This window comes from Salminus brasiliensis, chromosome 15 (assembly GCF_030463535.1).
Source record: "Salminus brasiliensis chromosome 15, fSalBra1.hap2, whole genome shotgun sequence".
In the NCBI taxonomy this organism is placed as follows: Eukaryota; Metazoa; Chordata; class Actinopteri; order Characiformes; family Bryconidae; genus Salminus; species Salminus brasiliensis.
The window spans coordinates 21,519,504-21,540,291 of record NC_132892.1 but is presented as its reverse complement, the minus strand read 5'-3'; the positions used below and the strand labels follow the sequence as shown (position 1 = coordinate 21,540,291).

The following is a 20,788-nucleotide window of genomic DNA, read 5'->3' as shown; positions in this document are numbered from 1 at the left end:
GTTTGTCAAGATTCTTAACCACAAAACATGAAATTTTTATTCCAAAAACATCCAAACCATACAAAAAAACGAGAAAAAAGGGTAGGGTACGGTCACTTGAGACCCTGATACATATTCAGTAATGGGGAAGTACATTGTAACTGCTGGTTACTAATTCATATCTTAACATTTTCTTTCTTGTAAGCACTACACAAGGCCCAAGTAAAGACTTGTAGTACCAGTCGAACAGACAATACACTTTTACCTACGCTCTACAGCCTCGAAACATTGGTACATAGCAGACTCTCAAACTCTCTTGCAGTTAGACCATCCTGCTTGTCGTCGGGCACTGTCCTTGCGAGCAGTAGTGCTTTTCATAGAGTTGCTCCACTTCAGTGCCGTTCCTCATTAGCTGGTTGCTTGGAGACACCTCCCCCGAGGCAAACCACCAAGGTGTTTACCTCCCTCTTGAACTCCGACCTCACCTAGAACGCACGACTTGTGCCTTGCTAAGGAACTCTGGTCTATTCACAGAACATAGCGGAGTAAATCGGGCAGCTATTTTTGGCTTTTGCCAATCAGGTGCTAGCTCTTGAATGGAGGCGTTCGTGTGGGGTACTCTGCCCAGCCACCCCCCCTCCCCCTCTCTATAGGATGACACAGCAGGCAGTTCACTAGGCCTCCGAAAGGTTGGTGCATAATGGAGAGCTATATTTTTAATCCTATCTCCTCACGTGTCAGATTGTGTGTGTGCGCGCTCCAATGGTGGCAGTTTTGGAGGTAATGAATATGGCCATAGGCCAGTAAGCATTTTTGTTTGTGTTGTTTTTGTTTAGGTCATTAAATTTTTCAGGGTCACACCTCCTCGGGGTCTTGCGGCCCCTCGGCACCACGCGGAGTGTTGTCGTTTTGTAGTCGCATGATTGGCTTGTTGCACATGGGGCAGACGCTGCGGATCTCCAGCCATTTCAGCAGGCACCTGAGAATAACAGGAGGAATGCTTTCAAAATCTGAAACTGCTGTTAAAAATTATGGAATATAATGAGGGAGACAGTTACTCCAACAAAAACAGGATAAGCTCCCAGTTCTATACAATCAAATACCGATGTGGCTAACTGACAGAAAACTAATGAGTCAGCATGATCCAATTTCTACAACACTGGCTGGGTTTTTGAGCCTGTTTTAGCAATGCTAGCATTTCTGTGTGAAATATGACTTTAAAGCTTTGCTATTTTTGGATCACAAGTGTAGAGTTGCGAATAAATGTGTAGGCACTATCGGAAGCTGGCACTCGTCCCGTTATAAGATGCTCTTGTTATTTTATCTGCTCTTAGGCTAATGCTTGGCCCGTACCCATCCCCCACCAAAGCCCCTTCCTCATGTCCTCTGGCCTGTAACACTTGGCAAATGCAGGATACATGGGTAAACAGTCTCCTGTTTTGGGGTCTAAACATTTGCTAGGCTCCTGCAAACTGCTGCCTCAATGTTCTGGGTTTAGCTTGAACTAGCACTTACTTCTTATGGAAGGTGTGTGAGCACGGACAGACACCCAGCTCGTCTCGGGCTTTAAATTCCTCCAGACACACGGCACAGGGCTGCTGCAAGAAGCGGAACACACACACACTTAACATTGTCGAGGAGTAGACCTAGCTATGCTACAGTCTTAAAAATAAGGGTGCTTCTAATGGTTCTTTAAGTGACGCCAGAGAAGAACCACTTTTGGTTCCATTAAAAAAGTGTTTGTAATGTGTGGGATGTGTGAGTGTGAAGAACCCTTTAAAAGGTCTAAAGAACCCTCAACTGATGTAAATATTTCTTTAACAATTTAAAGGTTCTTCACACTCTCACATCTCTGTTCCAATTGTGGGTCTTTATGGACCAAAAGTGGTTCTTCTATGGCAAAGGTCAGGTTCGAGTCCGGACCTAGTCGCCACACCTGGACCTGTAATCCATAAACCATTGACAACTATTTAAATTTGAGTATTTATGCGTTATGACGACTTGACGACTCAAGGGTGTGAAGACAGCGGTCGAGTTAATTTGCATGGCGGTTTTGAAAAGAGAGAAGTGGAGCACAAAAACTCTTACCTATGTTTTGGGACTGTGGCTATTATTAATAGCAGTAATGTAAAGCTGCACTACAAGACAAGTTATAAGGCTCTATATTAAAATATGCACTTTTTAAAGCCAATTTTACTTGAAATGAGAATATTTATTTAGAGTATTTGTTCATAATTCATCCAGTTTAGTGTGAAAATTGTCAATATTGTTAAAAAAAAGAATACTGTATTGTAATGTAATTTGATATGACAGTAGGCTGCTTCAATGTACAGGATATGGTTAGACATAAGTTAGACATTATCATTTTTCAGGTCTGGGTCTGAGAACATTTTCTTCAGCAAAAATAAAAAATAAACTGTTCTGTGAAATCTCTTAGACCTGTTGGAAGCCCCTTTATTTTTTAAAAGAGTAGCTTTTTTGGTCATGGGTTCTAGTCTTGTAATGACCATAGTATAGCAGTTGCCAATGTTATCAGACCACACAGATTCTAAATGAGAGTATGAACATCAACTATTTAATTGGCGTCTATTTCAAGTAGTCTGCAAACTAGCAGTTCTGCCTTGAACTCTGGCAACTAAGGCAGTTGGATACTATAGAGCATAGAGGAAACATGCAGATACACATCATTTCCAAAACCAAAAGGCATACTGTTTACATATGGAAACATGCAAGTCAACCACATCAAAGATTGAATACGTACTCCCAGAAGGCTCAGCTTCTTCCCCGCCCCTTTCAGCACCACCTGTTTGAAAGAAAACCAGGAAGGAAAAGGGTTTTCAGCAAGCTGTTACGCGTGGGTAGAGCACATTGCCACCTAAGCTTTTAATATTCTTCAGGAAATCCACCCAAGACTGCAGAGCGTCTCAACGAGATGCAGATACACCTTTGCTAACGAATGTCAATTAATTTCACACGCCATTTATTTAGTGCATGCCTCAAGTTTAAGCTCAGCCCACACATACACACACATCGAAAGTGGCAGATGACACATTTACATGTTTGCCACATGCCTTGTGTTGGGGCCAATATGCTCAGCCTACTCACTCGCTGTAGCACATGTGAAGGTCATCTACCTAAGAGAAGCTCAGATTGGGTTTCAATGTAACGCCTACAGAGCGTATGCTATATTTACCAATTCTACACTACCCACAACCCACTGATGCTGCTTGTCAGTGTAGTTTTGGAGCATGATTACTCTTTTGTATCTCTATTTTGGACAGTTCCTCATTCATTCCTCTCTCTCAGACAAGTGCACAGTCAGCGTTAAGCCTTCTACATCAAAACAGGGATTACAAGCCTTTCTCAGGACAGTGTGGACCGGTTCTCTGGCTGTATTGCAGTACCTCATTGTAGCTGTACTGCTGTCTAGTGTCTTGCTGTTTCAACCTGCAAAGTCAAACAAAAAAAAAACACAAAAGGCATGATCACCCACGCTTCCTGTATATGTGCCAATACCACATGCAGTTCGACAGTTCAACTGCAGCAACCATGAAGACTGGAGGACTTGTTTCAGAATGGTGTGGCAATGCATGGCACTGTCAAACAGGAGCGTCCAGTTTTTACCATAAAGTTCCAGTCTAGTGGCCTGAATTGAGGTGAAACACACCTGATTTAATCAGTAGTTCTCAGTTTCATGTGTCTTTATGTGTCTTTAAGCTGGGCTGGATTGAAAACCTGCAGCCAAACTAGCCTTTTGTGGACACCCTGGTTGTAAAACGTTCAAAAGAAACTGTACTTAAGTATGGGTCAAAATCTTATCTTATCTTCTTATCTTATGCTGTGCAAAGCAGAAGTGTGCACTTGTTTATGAACATAACAGTAAAAAGTAAACCTTTAAGCAATAAGTGTAAAAGTATTCTCTCTTCGTTGGTGTGTGTGTGTGTGAAGCAGAGGCGTGTGGTGCAATAGCATGTGATGCAGCAGTGCGTGATATGATGTGTGGTGTTTGCGACTATGCAATAGTACGAACCCTTGCACAAGACAACTTGGCATATTTGTGGTCAGTATGCCTTTATACTGCTATGAGCTGGGATATATGTTTAATAAAAAACAACACATTTAAATGCGGAAAAACTCGAACTCATTTTAACCCTTTAAAGCCAAGTGTATCATATTTGATTCACACACTGTGTGTCCTTCTAATGCATTCAGCTACTTTAACATGCACCCATTGCTGAGACATATGTGCAAATGCACAAAACACACAGCTTGTTTAGTCTCTATTAATATCCCTGATTACTGAAGCAACAGTAAATGAGCAGGTGTCCCAATACTTTTGTCCATATAGTGTGTTTGAGTTTTAGAGACCTCTGCAACATCTGTGTGATAATCAAATAATGAACTACTTTTTACAAAACCTGCTGTAAGCAACACATCCCACATGCATCAAATGTGATTAAAAATAAAAGTCATATATGTAAAGTGATTTTTTAAAAATAATGAATCATTCTATTTTCTAATAATTAATAATCGACACTCCAGTTAGATTCAATTAGATAATTAGAGTTATCTGAATTATTATTCGCTTCAGGCTTTAAAGGGTTAAGATGAAAACCGTGAAAAACCTTCTGGTTTTAAGATTTGTACTCCTCTTCTTCCTCTTTTAATGATTTAAAAAAATGGATTATAAATGGAATTATGGTCAATATAATTCAGCTGTTTTTTTTGTTGTTGTTGTTTTTGTTTTTTTGCAAATTCTGTCTTAATAGCCTCTCTCACTAGCCTCCTTCTTGCACAGTCTCCCAGTTTGTGAGGATGGCCAGCTCTAGGCATATTTAGAACCTGTTCCATATTTCTTCCATTTCTTAATGATGGATTTAACTGAACTCCAGGCGATCTTCAGTGACTTGATTTTTTTTGCATCCATCCCCTCACTTTAATATTCACTCTTTAAAAACCTTTTCTCTGAGCTGTGCGGAGTATTATTTTGTCTTTATGGTGTTTTTGTAACCAAGAATACTGATTAACCAGTGACTGGACCTTCCAGACAGGTGTCGTCATACTACAATCACTTGAGACACATTTACTGCTCTCAACTGTGAGACTACTAGCAATGACTGCCTGGACCTCTGTTGAATCAGGTCAGTCACTTTAAAGGGGGTAAATATTTATGCAAATATATTGTTATTTAATTTACATTATTTTACTTGTTTAGTTATAAATTAATTACTTACTTGTCTATTCTTGTTATGAAAAAAGTCAAATTATATTGACCATGATTCCATTTATAAATGCAATAAAAGGGGAAAACATCCAAGGGGGTGAATACTTTTTATAGTCACTGTACCAGGAACACACACACACACGCACACACGCACACACACACACACACACACACACATTATATATATATATATATATATATATATATATATATATATATATATATATATATATATATATATATATATATATTCAACCCCCCCATTTTCTGCTGATATTGACCTGATAGCACTACCTATCCATACTACCCATAATTCATCTCTTAATGAAAATACAAAGAGTAAATAGTATTGTTTTCCTCTCAAAAATGTAATTAAGCTAAAATACTCAAAGTATTTCAATTCAGTAACACGAGTAAAGAACAAACCCCCAAAAATAACACATAGTACAATCACTCAAGTATTTATCTTATCATATGACCTACATTTATTAAATGTACAAATGACAGCAAGGCATGAATGCTAATTTTCAGTTCACACTGTTCTGTACTTTTTACATCACGTTAAAGAAATTATGAGTCTGTGTTGCGAAATTATAGTGAGTTGGCCTGTAACATTTTCCCTGAGCTGTTGGAAACACAATGGCCAGTGTGTGTGTGTGTGTGAGTGCAGAGTACCAGTAAAAACATGGGGCATATTGTCTTAAGTGTGTTGTAATGTGTAAAAAAAAAAAAAAAAAAAAAAGGGTATTGCTAAGTGTCTTTATGTATGTGTGTGTGTGTGCGCGCATGTGAACTTATTTGACCAGACAGCAGCAAAAGTGTGTGTGTATGTGAGTGTGTGAGTGTGGATGCTTGTACCCGGAACAGGTAGCAGCAAAAGATGACGCTGAGCATAAAGACGAACAGGCCGATGCCCAGTACGATGACGTACACGTTGAGTGGCAGGTGATACAGATCCTCCGACGTCATATCGCAGTCTGAACGCTGCAGCCCTAGACCACAGAGGCAGCCTGCACACACACACACACACACACACACACACACACAAACACTTACATAAACATGTGCACTTACAGCAGTGGTATACAGCAGTGGTCAAGCTGACCGTAAAAGATAAGGTAAACATTTGGCAAGGAAGTTCAATGGCTTTTGGTCACTGTCCATGCATTTGGTGCCAAGGGGAATCTGGGTAATTAACTATGCACAAAGCAAACATGGACCACTGTGGCGCCACCTCCAGCAAACCGCCATCTGGCCCTTTAGAGATGGGGGCAGGCAGCTGGTGTGTGTATTATAAGGATCTCCATTCATATGTAAGGAGTTTGAACCACACTGCTGCTCACCTTCACTCATAGAAAAACACATCCCAAACTATATGGGCCTATTTTTCTAGTTTAAAAAAAAGTAATTAACGCATGTTTATGGGAATGCCCTGAAAAGGCCTTCAATAATAACTACAGTACCCATTAAACTACTGTAGGGGGGTTGGGTACTTGCATTGGGATTACTGTAAACTTTTTTCAGGGGTGGGGGCTGAGATAAGTAGCTTTTGACACACAAAAACAACCAAATCTTAGGGGTTTTCACAATGTTACCATACCCAATACCTTATTTGGGTTAGCGGTCTAGTTTCGCCCTCACAAAAAATGCCAGTTTGGACTGTAAAAACACACACACAAAAAAACACTCTGAACTTATTATTATTATTATGTGATATTATGTTATTATGTCTACATGTTATTATGTTACTATACTATACTATACATTCTCAAAGTCATTCATTTTTCTCAAATGTTGATTAATGTCTAAATTATTATTAAATAATATCTAATTTAATAATAATTTAGTTCAATAATTAATATCTAAAAATAAATTAATTATCTAAATTATTTGTTAAATAATTTTACATCTTTTTATTTACATATTGTCTAAATGACTTTCTTTAACTTTATTTCTTTTTATGTCTAAATGTTTATTAATGTTTGAATTATTAATCTAATAATTAAAAAAGTAATTAAAAAAAGCATTATTTAAACACATTCGTTAATGATCTAATAGCATAATAACAAGTAAAACCCTTGAGATTTAGACACCGATTTAAGGCCTCGCTAAGCCACTGGTTGCGTCCAAAACCGCACTGCCACACTAAGTAGTGTGACTAACGTGGGGGCCCTGGCCAAAGTGGTTTTGGACGCGGCCAGTACCTCGAGAAAGCAGTTATTTCAAATTCTGGCAGAACTGCAGGCAAACAGAGAGGCGGAAAGCAGCAGGCGAGGTTTTCCAGCTCTACCTGCGCGAGGCGGCTCTCATATGAAGTAGAGTAAACGGTGGGGAAGGTGGGGAAAGGGGGGAACGGGGTAAAACACGACGCAAAACCCTAAACATGTCAAAGTCAAAGGAAGTTAGGCTCAACTCTTAGTGTTGTGTGGCTGCTCACCGTTACACCATTGGAATGGTTGCATGTAACTCGACTCCGAAAGGCTAGCGGCTCGCTGGGTTCAGGGTTTCGTGAGGCGAAGTGAAGGAGGCTGAGGCTGAGGCTGAGGCTGAGGCTGAAGCTGTTCCTCACGATGGGTTTCAAGCAAAAACTAGAAGAAGTTGACCGCCGGGCCCACTTTAATGCCCGTCCTTGTCAAATCTCGACGTGGTCTTCACCAAAGTGTTAGCTAGCCAAGTTTTTTTAATGCGGAAGCTCTGAAGAGACGCGAGAAACGGCTCGCCTCTCCGTGTTGTTTTTATTGTGTCTTCGTCTTTACTTCGTTCATTTTCACGGTCTTTTCTTTTTGGTTTATCGTCGTCTTCGTCGCCGTCGATATCGACTCAGAACTAGCTATGCTAGTTAGCTTGTTGGCATACGGTTGCCTTGCCACAGAGACAAAGAGCTCGTCCTCATACCAGCTAACGTTGTGTCCTTGCTAGCTTCCTAGGTGTCGAGAAAAGGGACCCTAGTCGGGATGCTAGCACAAAAAAAACCCCACCACGTTCAATGTCAAAACATAGATGGATGGACTGATGGACGGACGTGGACTTGAGTCCTTTGAAGGTAGCCTACGTGGACCTTCTGCTCTAGTGACCTACAAAGATGCATCCAACTGTCTGAAAAACAAAGCCACGCTCCAGCTTGACAGCAGCGAGGCTGAGCAACATCCAGAATAGGAGATCACTGGAGGAACTGTCTTTGTCCTCATCCGCCTCCACAAGCCCTACCACAGATTTGGACGAGCCTCGTCCCTCATTGATGTCATTCTCTTTCTTCCAGAGTCCTCCCCTCTCTCTCCTGTCTTTCCCTTTCTGAAAATGGCTGATCCGTAAGGGGTATTCCTTCTTCTCCGGCGCAAATGCAGGCCCACTTCCAAAAAAAATGACCAGGAAAAGAGAAACAAAAGACAAAGACAGCGAACACACACACACACACCTATTCTACCACCCTGTAGTTAGAGTGAGGCTGTTATTTCTCGAGCATGTATGCAGCCTATGTGGGGGAGTGTTTTTCTCTCCGCCTCAAACCATCTGGTCTCTCAATCCTTTCTTCAGTAGGAAAAAAACCCCACAAAGGCTGATGACAGCGTTCAGTTCATCCAGACTTCCTTGTTCTTGACAATGGTTCCTGGGTGGAGTGTGTGTCAGGCCCCAGTGTATTAGCTCCTCGGTTTCTTGCTCCTCTCTGCCTCGGCCTCCCAGCTTCAGTTTGTAAACAGATATGCGCTCATGTGATCCTGGGTTTGCCTCGCAACTCCGCTCACCCACTCCCTCACTCAGTCACTCACTCCCTCCCTCCTTTCCTTCCGTCCTGCGTGTGCTGTTCCCCTCCTCCAATCTCTCTCTCTCTCTCTCTCTCTCTCTCTCTCTCTCTCTCTCTCTCTCTCTCTCTCTCTCTTTCTCTCTCTCTCACTCATTCTCCTCTTGTGTTTTAGGGGTGACTGCAGTCAGAGGATGACCTCTCTCTCCCTCTCTCTCTCTCTCTCACTCATTCTCTTGTGTTTTAGGGGTGACTGCAGTCAGAGGATGACCTCTCTCTCTCTCTCCCTCTCTCTCTCTCTCTCTCTCTCTCTCTCTCTCTCTCTCTCTCTCTCTCTCTCTCTCTCACTCAGCAGCAAAAGAGGCAGTGAGACCAGATGCATGTGCTCTGCAGCAAGAACAACAAAAACAACGTTGACGGATGACAACAAAGCACGGAGAGGGAGGGAGGGAGAGAGAGAGAGAGAGAGAGATATAGCAAGCACTAAACAGGGGTAGGGTAAACATTAGAGCAAGCCAGACATCTCTGACAACGTACAGCAAAAGCTCAGATGCTGTGTGTGTGTGTACACAGTTCAGTTTGACCTACTAACCGTCTGATATGAGCCTGTACTGCTTTGCCCTGATCTCATGGATGAATATAAACATGTCTTTGTGCACAGAGAGATGGCTTAAACTAAGCCCACCCCCTTCACTAGTGAGGGATTCTGCCCGCTTTACAGACCTAACAGCTGCTGATAGTGTCAGTGTGCAACCCCCTCTGAGGCGGTTCATCTCTGCCAAGATACAGGGGCTGCATGACTTCAGTGTAGTGGTGTCACCGTCGATTATATTAGTAATCTGCCAGTTGTTTTGCTGAAGAATCTGCAATAAAAATGGACGTAGCCGAACGATAACAAACACTATTTCTTTATGTATGACTAAGACAAATGTTTGTGGACACTACTTCTAATCAGGGCATTCAGCTACTTTAAGTTGCACCCTTTGCTGGCACAGTTGTGCAAGTGCACACACAGCTTGTTCAGATTTAAAACCTTGACGCTGGCCTACAAAGCCAAGAACGGACCAGCCCCTCCGTATTTGATGGCAATGGTCAAAAGCCGATCCGCACCAAGAGCCCTTCAAGCCTAAAGCATGGCTCCGCTCGACCTGCCATCCCTCAAAATCCACGGAAGACAAACGTCCAGGCTTTTTTCTGTCCTGGCACCAAAGTGGCGGAACAAACTTCCCCTGGGTGTCCGAACGGCCGAGTCACTCGCTGTCTTCAAACGCAGACTGACGACCCACCTCTTCAGAGAGTACTTGGGCGAATAGCAGAGTACTATGGTCACCTTATTGACTTGTGTTTAGTAGTGTCTAACCTTAGAGGTATCTTTGAACTATTAGTCTATTCAAACTAGCTGAGGTTAAGATCCTTGATTTTGGAAGAAACAGTGAATGAGCATGTCCCAATACTTTTCTCCATAGAGTGTATGTGGGCTATCACATACACTGATAGAAATGCTGTAGGCTGTAATGCTTTTTTTTTTTTTTTAGGTCGGTTTGCTTGTTTTCGTAGGTTGTTTTCAGATGAACAGTGTTTGGGCTAAATAGTAATATTCTGATTATTGGCACATACGCTAAAACCAAATGTTTGTGGACGTGCCATGTTTTCTCCAAAATCAAGAGTTATAAAAAGCCATTTGTCACACCTCTGCTAATGTCCTGCTCTACTCCTGAGGAAGGTCTTCCACTACATTTTGAAACATTGCTGTAAGGACTGAAATGCGTTCAGCCACAAGAGCATAAGTGAGGAGAAGTACTGATGTTGGATGGTTAGTTCTGGATCACAAACTCTACAGCAGCCTTAAATGGTTTATAAATGCTCTATACACTCCAGAGAACACAATTCTACTGCTCCACAGCCCAGTATCAGGGGCTTTTTAACATTATAGCCAACACTTGGCAATGAGCAATGGTAACCTTATGCTCCTCCAGAGGGTCCCACTCTATTGGCAGTCATTTTTATATGGAGGCTGTACAAGCTGTTTGTATATTTGAACACCTATGTCAGCAGTGGGTGCATGTAGTGCAGCCGAATTCACTAACAAGAAAGGGTATCCACAGGCTCGTGGATATGTGATAAATTCTTTGTTGTGAATAGGAACAGAACACAAAACTATGCCCTCTGCTGGGACCTGTGAAATAGCATGCGTTGTTCCCTTGTGTGCATTTGGAAGAAATGTTATCTATTAATTTATTTTAAAATGAATTTAATGCATCATCTGACAAACATACTGGCAAAAAAATAAACACACACAGTAGGACATTACAATATCACTATAATTACAATTAATTGTACCTGTAGTAGTCTAACAGTGCACAAAAAGAAATGCCTATTCAGTCAAATACAGTGCCTACAAAATATTGACCTTGTTGCATGTTTTCCCCTTTTATTGTTTTTATAAATGGAAATTATGGTCAATTTAGCTTTTTTAAATCAAAATTTAATTTAATACATTTATATGAGTGATTGCATAAATATTCACCCCCTTGCACAGTAATTTCACAGAGATCCACACAATTGGTGCTCAATTAGTGAAATGGAGATCACCTGAGAGCAGTGAATGTGTATCAAGTGATTGTACTAAGACAACCTGTCTGGAAGGTCCAGTATTCCTAGCAACAAGTACACCATGAGGTCAAGATGGGATCGATACAAAAAAAAGAAACAGATAAATCCATGATTAAGAAATGCAAGAAATATGGAACATGTGTAAATTTGCCTAGAGCATGCTGTCCTCACAAACTGAGTGACCATGCAAAAAGGAGACCAGTTAGAGAAGTCACCAAGACACCTAGCATCAGCTGGAGACTGTTGCATAAGACAACTATTGCCTGTGGTTCTGCCAGTCAAAGCTTTATGGGATAGTGGCAAAGAGAATTACATCTCCACTACAGTTTACCCAAAGGCATGTGGTACACTGCCAAGATCAACTGAAAGAAGGAGTGTCTTGGCCATAAAACGAGACTATGTTTGGCTGACAACAAACACTGAAAATCACTGCAAACACACCATCCCCACCATGAAGCATGGTGGTGGCAGCATTACGCTGTGGTGAATACTGATGGAGATTCTGATTCGGTCTGCTAGAGAGTTACGACTTGGGTGTAGATTTATTTTTCAGAAAGGCATACAGCAAACACTCCACAGAAATGGCTCAAAGACCACAATATGAATGTTCTGGAGTGGCCGAGTCAAAGCCCAGACCTCAATCCAGTAGAGAATTTGTGTCTGGAAAATGGCTGTTAACGCACAGTCCTCAACCTGACCGAACAGTTTTGCAGAGAGTAATGAAGTAAAGTTGCAGTGTCCTGATGTGCAAACCTGATTACTACTTAGCCATACAGACTTACTGCTGTGATTGCAGCCAAAGGTGCGCTATTAGTTACATTAATAACGGTGCTTTATTAAATATAGTATATATGTTCATTTAAAGGGCATTACTTGTTTTTGTAAATTCTTGTCAAAAAGCCAAACTATGGTCATTTATTTAGATTCAATTATTTATAAAAGCAATAAAAGGAGGAAACATCCAAAAGGGTGAAAACTATTTATAGGCATATTTATATGTAAACATCTAGATATTTCTCAGTCTGATTAAAATCTCCTTGAAGAACTAAACATGTCTCACACAGGCTGAACAAAAGCAGACATATGCAAATAGTGACCTTGTTTCTTCATCAATATGTAAAGCAGCGTGACTCTGCAATTGCCTCTCTGGCCTGATTTGCAAGAGATGGTGAGAGTCAGTGACATGGGTTTATTTGAAAGAAATGTATTCACGCTCACTTTTAGAACAGGCTCGGAGGGAGACACAGCCTACATATTACAGAACACAACAAAGAGAAATTCCTTTGATCCTTGTCCCAGACATTCAGTTAGGGATGACTAAGCTACTCTTCACAATGACATGTTTGAGCAGATGAAAGTGTTCACCAGGGCATCTATGGGACAACGCCCTATAATGCACACCAGCCAACAACAGATGTTCAGTATCTGGCAGAACTTTGAATCATTTTGAAGTTCTAGTCACATGGTTTAAGATAAGATAATCAGAGATAAGATAATCCTTTATTAATTCTACAAACTAAAATGTACACTTTTATGGATACAAATAACAAGTCAAAAACAAATAAATCTGATAGTGAGTAGATAAAGCCATGGCTTGTTGATGTTCTTCTAGATCTTCTAAGATCTTTCCCCACAAACCTTTGCCTTTTTTTTACTTTATCAACTTCTCAGGACTTAAAGAACAAACACTTAAACATTGACTGTAGAAGACGTGGACGCCATGGTTCCATTCCCTTCTGTTCTATAGAAATGAAGCCAAAATTGTCCGCCATGTTGTCAAATTTGCATCCAGAGGAGATTTCGCCTACTTATTTTGCCGACCCGCCCCCTTCACCCAAACATGTCAAACATGTCTCAGACCGCCTTCATTGAGCTTACAGTGCAGAAGCAAAGCAGATTTTCCCCCTGGATTTCCAGTTTGCCCAGTAAGTGTAATGTTTCAACAGTTAAACTGTGATTCATGTAAGTTCCACTACAAGTCCGCTGCTTCATGTAATAAACAGAAAGGGCAGGACAGTTGCGCTGTCCATGCTTTCTACAGTCATTGGTTTTTAACATTGACAGCGTCAGACTTTGCTGTAGTATACAGCCCACTCTCTCTTCTGAATAGTGTTTGATGGGTAACCATCTCCGTTCACCAAGGTGTGCTGGTTCATGCTAACTGTACCATTCAGGTAGTTATTCGTAAAATCATTTTGGGCAGCATCATTGCATCCACTCTCAAAGCCTTTTTGGTCTATGCCAAAACTAGCATTGTCATATCCATCTTGTCGAGTGGTGCCATTGACATTAACATTATTATTCAGGAGGCCGTTTTCTTGCACGTTTCCATCCTTTCTCAGACTTAGTGGGGGCTTGCACGTGTGCCAGTTCCATAGAACTTTATTCATATCCTCCTGGGCACGAATTCCTAGCAGTTTATCCTCATCACTTTTGTGATCGCCATCGTCGTCACTGTCGTCTCCATGGATGTGGCCGTGGAAGCTACGCATCTCCCCGCTGATGCTCTCAAAGTACTGCTGGATGCAGACTTTAGCGAAACTCTTGGAATGCTCTGTGCAGATCTCGTCAAACATCTTCCGCTCAATATCGACGTAGTGTGACCAGTATTTGGTTTTAAGGAAGGCGGCTTGGGTGAAGCAGGGACGAACGGCACGGACCATGAAAGCAATGACCGTAATGAGCAAGAGGAAAAGCCAGCCAAATGCCTGTGAATTTTTGAGAGATAGAGATGAATTCAAGAAAACATGAGCAGATTAAACAACACAGGAGTACTTTACACAAACACTCTAGCATCCACTATTGCTATTGGCCCCTCCCCACTGGTCAAACCTAGCTCTGACATTAGGCTACTGACAAATAAGAGAAAGAAGCTGGTTACTATTGCGTAATTGCGCTCCCAGGCTAACTTCAACTATTTGTAGATTTTTACTCATGTTAATTGTGGAACATGCTCCCTTGAGGTGAACAGACAAACAACAAACAAAAAAGCACCAGCACTCCCGTACCTGTGACACACACCGTATGTACCTGGTGGCTGCCTCCCTCGATATAATATGCTGGCCATCAAATATATGTTTGCAAGGGATTTTGGCGAGCATTCTCACGAGCTCCTCCTCCGATAACCCATGTCCTGTGGCATTGCCAAACTGAGACACATCTACATCCACACTATAAGCGCAAAGGAAGCTTTTCCCATCCATTAACGTGACCGAAATCCAAACGGCAGGGGCAATCAATGATCGCTGGGATATAGAAATGAACATGTAGCGGAGAATCGTAGGATCCTTGCCTCTCTGTCCAAGTGGTCGCCTCCATTCTTCAGCCAGCATGGATACGTTATTGTTTAGGACAAAGCCTAGCATGAAGAACCAAATAGCTGGGATTACCAGTATGCCAATCCCATAGGAGTAATTGTATTCAGGCATGCAAGGGCAGTTGAACTCGAAAGATGCGTAGAGTTGGGCACTAGCCAGGGCCATGATGCCACAGATGCCATTCATAAAGGACTCTTGGTTGGACTGAAGAAACTGGAACATCATACGAAACTTATCCATTTTGATTTGGTGGAGGGATTGCGTTTACGACCTGTCTAAGAGGCAAAAGAATCATCAGGATGTGTTTTACTTGAATTAATACAACATCATAATTATTAAACATGATAGGAAAGATTGGCTACATTGGTTTGGGGTCAAGCACCAATTTAATTTCTATTTATTTGAGGGTTTATTTAAATTTTCATCCATATAGAAATACACAATTAAGCAGAATACCATGTGCAAAAATAGAGCAAATAAACAATACAATAAATATGATCATTATGAAGGACAGTAGGCATACTAAACAGACAGGACACAGTACTGAACAGCACTACGTAGGTATTTCACAGTCAGCGTACAGCATATATGAAAATACAATGCTGATTTCTCAAATGAGCTTGTATAGAAACACGTTCCTTAAAAGAAGACACTACTTACTGAGTTTCAATGAGAAGGTCTTAAGGTCCAAATTTGCGAGACAACTTGCTAAGCAATGTGTCGTAAAAGCTCAGCCTACCTTGTCCTTATAGACCAGCTAAAGACTTGACGCAGTTTCCAGGACTTTGAAAAAAAGACAGCCACATTATAGTGTCCAGCCCCTCCCTCTACACATATACACACACCTGCTGCTTTGCACTGTAATCACTGCCTCAGTTCATCAAGAATTCTACATATGGTGTGTGCCTGAGCCACATATGTCACACTAATCATAACTTAACACTTTAGCAAAGCCATACAGCTACAATGTTTTTGTCCCTTAATATCTCATATTAAAGGATTCTCCTATTTACATAGCTGACATACTGCTGAAGCAGCGTCTGGGTATTGCCTCGCCCTATTCAAATCATTCCTGGCCAGCCACGGACCTTGCAAGTCAGGGGAAATTGTGACCAGTAAGCCAAAATAATATCAACAAAAATACTGCTTTCTTTTATGCCTTTCTAATTCATATTTAAATACATTTATTGCTGGGTATTCAAAGTGTATGAATTGCATTTAGCACTGGTGAACTGAATCAAGCATCAGTATACCTCTAAAAATACAAAATATGAACAAAAGTATTGGGACAGAGCGTTGATGAGGTCAGGTTGTTGGATGATGTTGGATCTTACCCCTAAAGTATTAAATGGAACACCACTATCATTCCAGAGAACACAGTTCTACTGCTCCACAGCTCAGTGCTTCTCTACAGGGACTAGACAAGCCATGTGTGCATTTGCACATCTGTATCAGCAAAGTAGCTGAATGCATTCATTAGAAGGGTTGTCTACAAACATTTGAACATATAATGTACACACAGCGTACATCAGTACAGTGAATGGTTTAGGCATCTGCACACCACATTAATTTGACCTTGAGCATGCTCTCTGAAGGCAGTCCAACTAAACATTGAACTGTATGTTGTCATGTACATGATTTCAACAGCGATTGTTCACTGGGGTGTGTTCTGTTAGGTTGCTTCAAACAGGAAAGAGTCAGTTATGGTCTTGTGTGTGTTCAGGAAGTGTGCCGTCAAAGTCTGTCTAAACCTGACAGGCAACATCCTCTATAGGAAGAGACGAACCGTTTAGAGCGCTGCAGAAAACTGGTCCACTTTAATGCTGGAATACACCTTTATCTTTGGAGATAGACCTAAAACCATACAGGTAGGACGACTGAAAAGTGACACTTGTTCTTCAACCAAAAACCTGAATTTTACTAAAATGGTTCAGATGAGTTGAGTGAGTGAGGATGGAACGTACCTTGTTCTTTAAACCAGGAAGTTGAACAGCTTGCTAGGATGATCCACATCTCTCTGTAGATTGAGGGCAATTTTGAGGGCAAAGTTAAAGTTAAACACCCAAGCAGATGTTAAATGACATTAGATATATTACACGAAATGTAGCAGGGCTTAAGCTTAAGCACTTAAAGTAATTTGCACCCATGAAAGCAAAAAAAAACTGCCTGATTGTTGCTTCATTGAATTTTAGTGCTATCCTCTAATATTAGACATGCACATCAGTTCTACATTTCAAAACGTATGAAGCCAGACAGTGTCTACATCTTCTAACTTCTAACTAATAATACAGCTTGTATAACTTTAGCAATGTCTTATTTGACCACAGGATGGAGGAGATGCTTCTGCATGTCTGTGTGCTCTTGGTCAGTCTGGTGTTCGTAAAGGACCCCACTATCTTTGAAGAGGAAGATGAGATGGTCATGGACATGCAAGCATGGGAGCACTTGCTGCAGAAGGAGGATGCAAAGCTGGGACAGGAAGTTCAAGCTGTTGCCGTAGAGCAGCTGCAAGCCTCAGGACTTCATGACAGGTTGGCGAAAGGGGAGGGTGAGGAGCTTGATGTTCAACAAATCCATCTAAAAGGCAGAGTAGTAGAAAATCCACAAGAACAACAAAAGCAGCCAATGGAAGGCCAGAGTACTTTGCACCATGAGTCCTTAACCCAACAGGCCCCAAATGTAGATAACCAAGATTCTCCACTGGACAGGAATCTCTCCGACCAAGAGGTGCCGTCAGGGGGAAATGACATAGTGAGTCAGGAAGATGCTGTGTCAGTGCACAAGAAGGAAGTCCTAAATGATGATAGAGAGGCGCTGAATGAAGTTCAAGCATCATCATCACCTTTAAATGAAGTGACTCAAAATTCTCAGACGCATTTGAATCATCAGGTGGAGACTACGGATAAACTAAAGTCGTCTGAAGAGGGTAACGGCATTCCTCAGGAGCATCAGACGTCATTCTTTCAGCAGACAGTGAATGGACTCATACAGCGATGGTTCCAAGCTTCGCAAGACATGCGTACATCAGATAAGGAATCTTTAGAAAGAAGTAAACAGCAACAAATGCAGCTTACGCAGAAGAGAGAAGAGATGGCACAGAGAGATGAGAGAATATCTGAGGTACATCAAGGACATTCTCTAACCTCTAATGAGCCATTACATGCAGACCTCTCCAGCTCAAGCCAAGTGCAGACTGAGGCCTTACAAAGAGAACACTCAGGGCCAGAGAACGCCTACATCTGGTATTTGTGGAAAGTCCTCTCACTGCTGTCAGTGATCCGTCTTCTCCGAAAATTCCTTGGAAAAAACTCAAAAAGCTCAAAAACAATGATTCCTATCATGGAGGGCAAGAAACTCTCTGGAAGTGTTAACATATCAGCCCAAATGGCACTTCTAGACAACAAAGTTTTGGGTTGTTTTTATGAACGGTGTGTCCAAACTCCTCTCAGCACACGTGAGCTGGTATGTGATTTTGTTGAGGGTTTCGTGGATGAAATTCTTCAAGCTGCAAGGAATGCTGGCAATAAAGGAACTGACTTGCAGATTGGGAACTCTGTTGGTGTAGGGAGCTTATATGAGCTTTGGGCTACTGGTAAGACAATGGTGTGTGATTTATATGTTCCCCTCACTGCACCACGGTCATACAGCTTTGACTTTGAGCTTGACATGCCAGGCTGTGGCAGAATCAAGTTGGTGAAAGCTGAAAGCACTTCCAACGGCTGCCCTTGCGCCAATGGGATGGCGGATGACGATATGTTGTGTCTTCTTCATCCCCATAACGAGACAAACAAGATCATGGATGCTGTTGGTGGTCCACTGTGCCAAGGCAATACACCATATCTTGCTAAAACCCAAGTAGTGAGATGGTTCAGGAGAACCATTACCAAGGCATGGGAGGAAAACAGCCACAAGTACGAATTTGATCTTGCATTTCGAAACCGGGCTGCACCCGGTGCTTTGAGGGTTCGACTCCGGTCGGGGCAAGCCATTTTCTTCAATATCACTCCTGTTGTCCAAGTCCAAGGCTCAGAGGTTTTCTTAGTCTCACATCTACCTTCAGACCAAGGCAACTTTGCAGACACCCACTGGCCTGTTTCCTTGGCTAGCTACGAGAAGGCCCTTCTTAAGCACTTCAACCAAAGGCTTCCGAATGATTCTTGTCATGTTCACTGTCTTCAGATCCTCTCTTTCTTGCACAAGCAGCAAAATATCCTAACAGGAAAATGTGGACTTGGGAGTTACCACCTGAAGATTACACTGCTACATCTGCTTTTAGCCAGTAATCCTGCAGACTGGAAGAGTGAGCAGTTAGCTTGTAGATTAACTGATATGCTAATGTTTCTTGCACAGAGGCTTCAAGAATGCAAGTTCCACCACGCTTTAGTCACAAATCCTCTTGTTCCAAGTGCCTTTGAACTTCCTAAGGTTGTTCAGTTAGTCAAGCCTACCAATCTTTTTCAGCCACTGCTTTCAGATAGAAATTTATACCTGAGAACTGTGGAACACTTACAGGAACTGGTGAAAAATGCTCCTGTTCTTATACAGGAGTATGTTTCAATGAACTGCTCAGGGGCATCAGTGAATTTAAGGCACAAATAATCTGTTTTATGAAAGACTCATCACCCATGTCTGTGAAAGCCGATGTGTGCATTATCTACCAATGAATGTAAAAATCATGAATGTTGTGGTTCTGTTCACTTCTGTTATATAGAAATAAAGCCAAAATTGTCCACCATGTTGTCAAATTATTAACCAGAGTCTGTGCAGTAGAGAGCCTGACTCACCTATTCATTTGGTAGACCTATCCCCTTTTCCCAGACCACCTTCATTGAGTTTATACCACAAAGACAGAGCGGATTTTCCCCTGGATACCCAGTTTGTCCAGTAAGTGTAGTTTGTGCATTTAATTACAAAACAATTTACATTTCACCACACATTACGTAACCCATAATTATGTTTCCAGTTGAGATGAACCAAAAGCTACCATCATCCAGTTTAAACCCAAATTGCTGCAGGTTTTAAATGGTATTTGGACAGAAAATACAATTTTGACAGAAGCATCCAAGACATCCAGCATGTCTGACTATACTGATGTGAGCTGGCTGGCTAACAACTAATTAGATCACATTGGCCATTCTATGCTAAAATCAGACTTGCAAGAAAAACTGCAAAAATCTTAGAGCGTCACAGACTAAATAAATCAGTAGCTACAAATTCTAATAAACTACTATTCAGCTGCTCTCCCATACTCAGTCATTTTAATCAACATCTGCTGTGTTATTACACTGTTTGTAAGGAAACCTGCAGCTGATCAGTGTTAAGTACTAACAGTATCCTCAATATGACTGGAAAACCATGTTAATCACAAAATGATCAACTAGTCATATTGCCATCCGGCCAGAGAAGGCACTTGATCTGCGGTGGCTTTACTTTTAAGAGGCTTCACACGGTGCATGCTTTTTACAATCATTGTGCTTAACTAGATTTACTGCCCAGTTCAGTATGACCACCTATGTCGTTTCCCCTTGTACTCCCTCATGCTGTGAATGTGAACAAGTTGAGATACACAAAAGTTGGTGCGCACAAGCAGAAAGTACTTTAGCAGAGAATTTATTGACTTGCATACAACATATGGAAAAACATTGCTCAAAACCTAGAAGATGGACATGCTGATGCTTTGATGCATGAATGTAGCTTGCTTAATGGTTACAGAATACCAGCGGTATTATTACTTTTTTCTTCTTTATTCCCCCTCCACCCAACCAGATTACACACAATGCATTTCCACAATAAATAAAAGGAGGGTTTATAGTTCTTGTATTCCATTCAGACCAATACACAATATAGTGCAAGATTGAAGTTCTAGTAACACCCTTAAGAACACGTCCACACCCGTAGCCTTCATTGGGACAGACG

General features: G+C 41.5%; 3 protein-coding genes across 3 annotated transcripts; 1 reads left to right on the top strand and 2 right to left on the bottom strand.

The window, feature by feature from the left end:
- Positions 1-11: 11 nt before the first annotated feature.
- On the bottom strand, positions 12-8,980 carry LOC140536177 (RING finger protein 122). Its single transcript, XM_072657862.1, has 6 exons — positions 7,641-8,980; positions 6,064-6,213; positions 3,384-3,427; positions 2,741-2,782; positions 1,495-1,577; positions 12-958 (listed from the first exon to the last, which is right to left on the bottom strand). The coding sequence occupies exons 1-6, from the start codon at positions 7,663-7,665 to the stop codon at positions 835-837; spliced, it is 468 nt and encodes a 155-aa protein (XP_072513963.1). The 5' UTR covers positions 7,666-8,980; the 3' UTR covers positions 12-834.
- Positions 8,981-13,621: 4,641 nt separating this feature from the next.
- calhm1b (calcium homeostasis modulator 1b) lies at positions 13,622-15,112 on the bottom strand. Its single transcript, XM_072657705.1, has 2 exons — positions 14,564-15,112; positions 13,622-14,263 (listed from the first exon to the last, which is right to left on the bottom strand). The coding sequence occupies exons 1-2, from the start codon at positions 15,110-15,112 to the stop codon at positions 13,622-13,624; spliced, it is 1,191 nt and encodes a 396-aa protein (XP_072513806.1).
- Positions 15,113-16,584: 1,472 nt separating this feature from the next.
- LOC140535854 (inositol 1,4,5-trisphosphate receptor-interacting protein) lies at positions 16,585-19,719 on the top strand. Its single transcript, XM_072657385.1, has 2 exons — positions 16,585-16,740; positions 17,200-19,719. Exon 2 carries the CDS (start codon positions 17,201-17,203, stop codon positions 19,469-19,471), a length of 2,271 nt encoding a protein of 756 aa, XP_072513486.1. The 5' UTR covers positions 16,585-16,740; position 17,200; the 3' UTR covers positions 19,472-19,719.
- The last annotated feature ends 1,069 nt before the right edge of the window (positions 19,720-20,788 follow it).

Bases quoted from the DNA above. Each gene is read 5' to 3' on its own strand.
- LOC140535854 (XM_072657385.1), top strand. From the start codon at position 17,201: ATGGAGGAGATGCTTCTGCATGTCTGTGTGCTCTTGGTCAGTCTGGTG.
- LOC140536177 (XM_072657862.1), bottom strand. From the start codon at position 7,665: ATGCAACCATTCCAATGGTGTAACG. The intron at 6,214-7,640 runs GTGAGCAGCCAC...GTGTGTGTGCAG, and splicing joins ACCATTCCAATGGTGTAACG to GCTGCCTCTGTGGTCTAGGG. The intron at 3,428-6,063 runs GGGTACAAGCAT...TTTGACTTTGCA, and splicing joins CTTTTGCTGCTACCTGTTCC to GGTTGAAACAGCAAGACACT.
- calhm1b (XM_072657705.1), bottom strand. From the start codon at position 15,112: ATGGATAAGTTTCGTATGATGTTCCAGTTTCTTCAGTCCAACCAAGAG. The intron at 14,264-14,563 runs GTACGGGAGTGC...AAAAATTCACAG, and splicing joins ACATACGGTGTGTGTCACAG to GCATTTGGCTGGCTTTTCCT.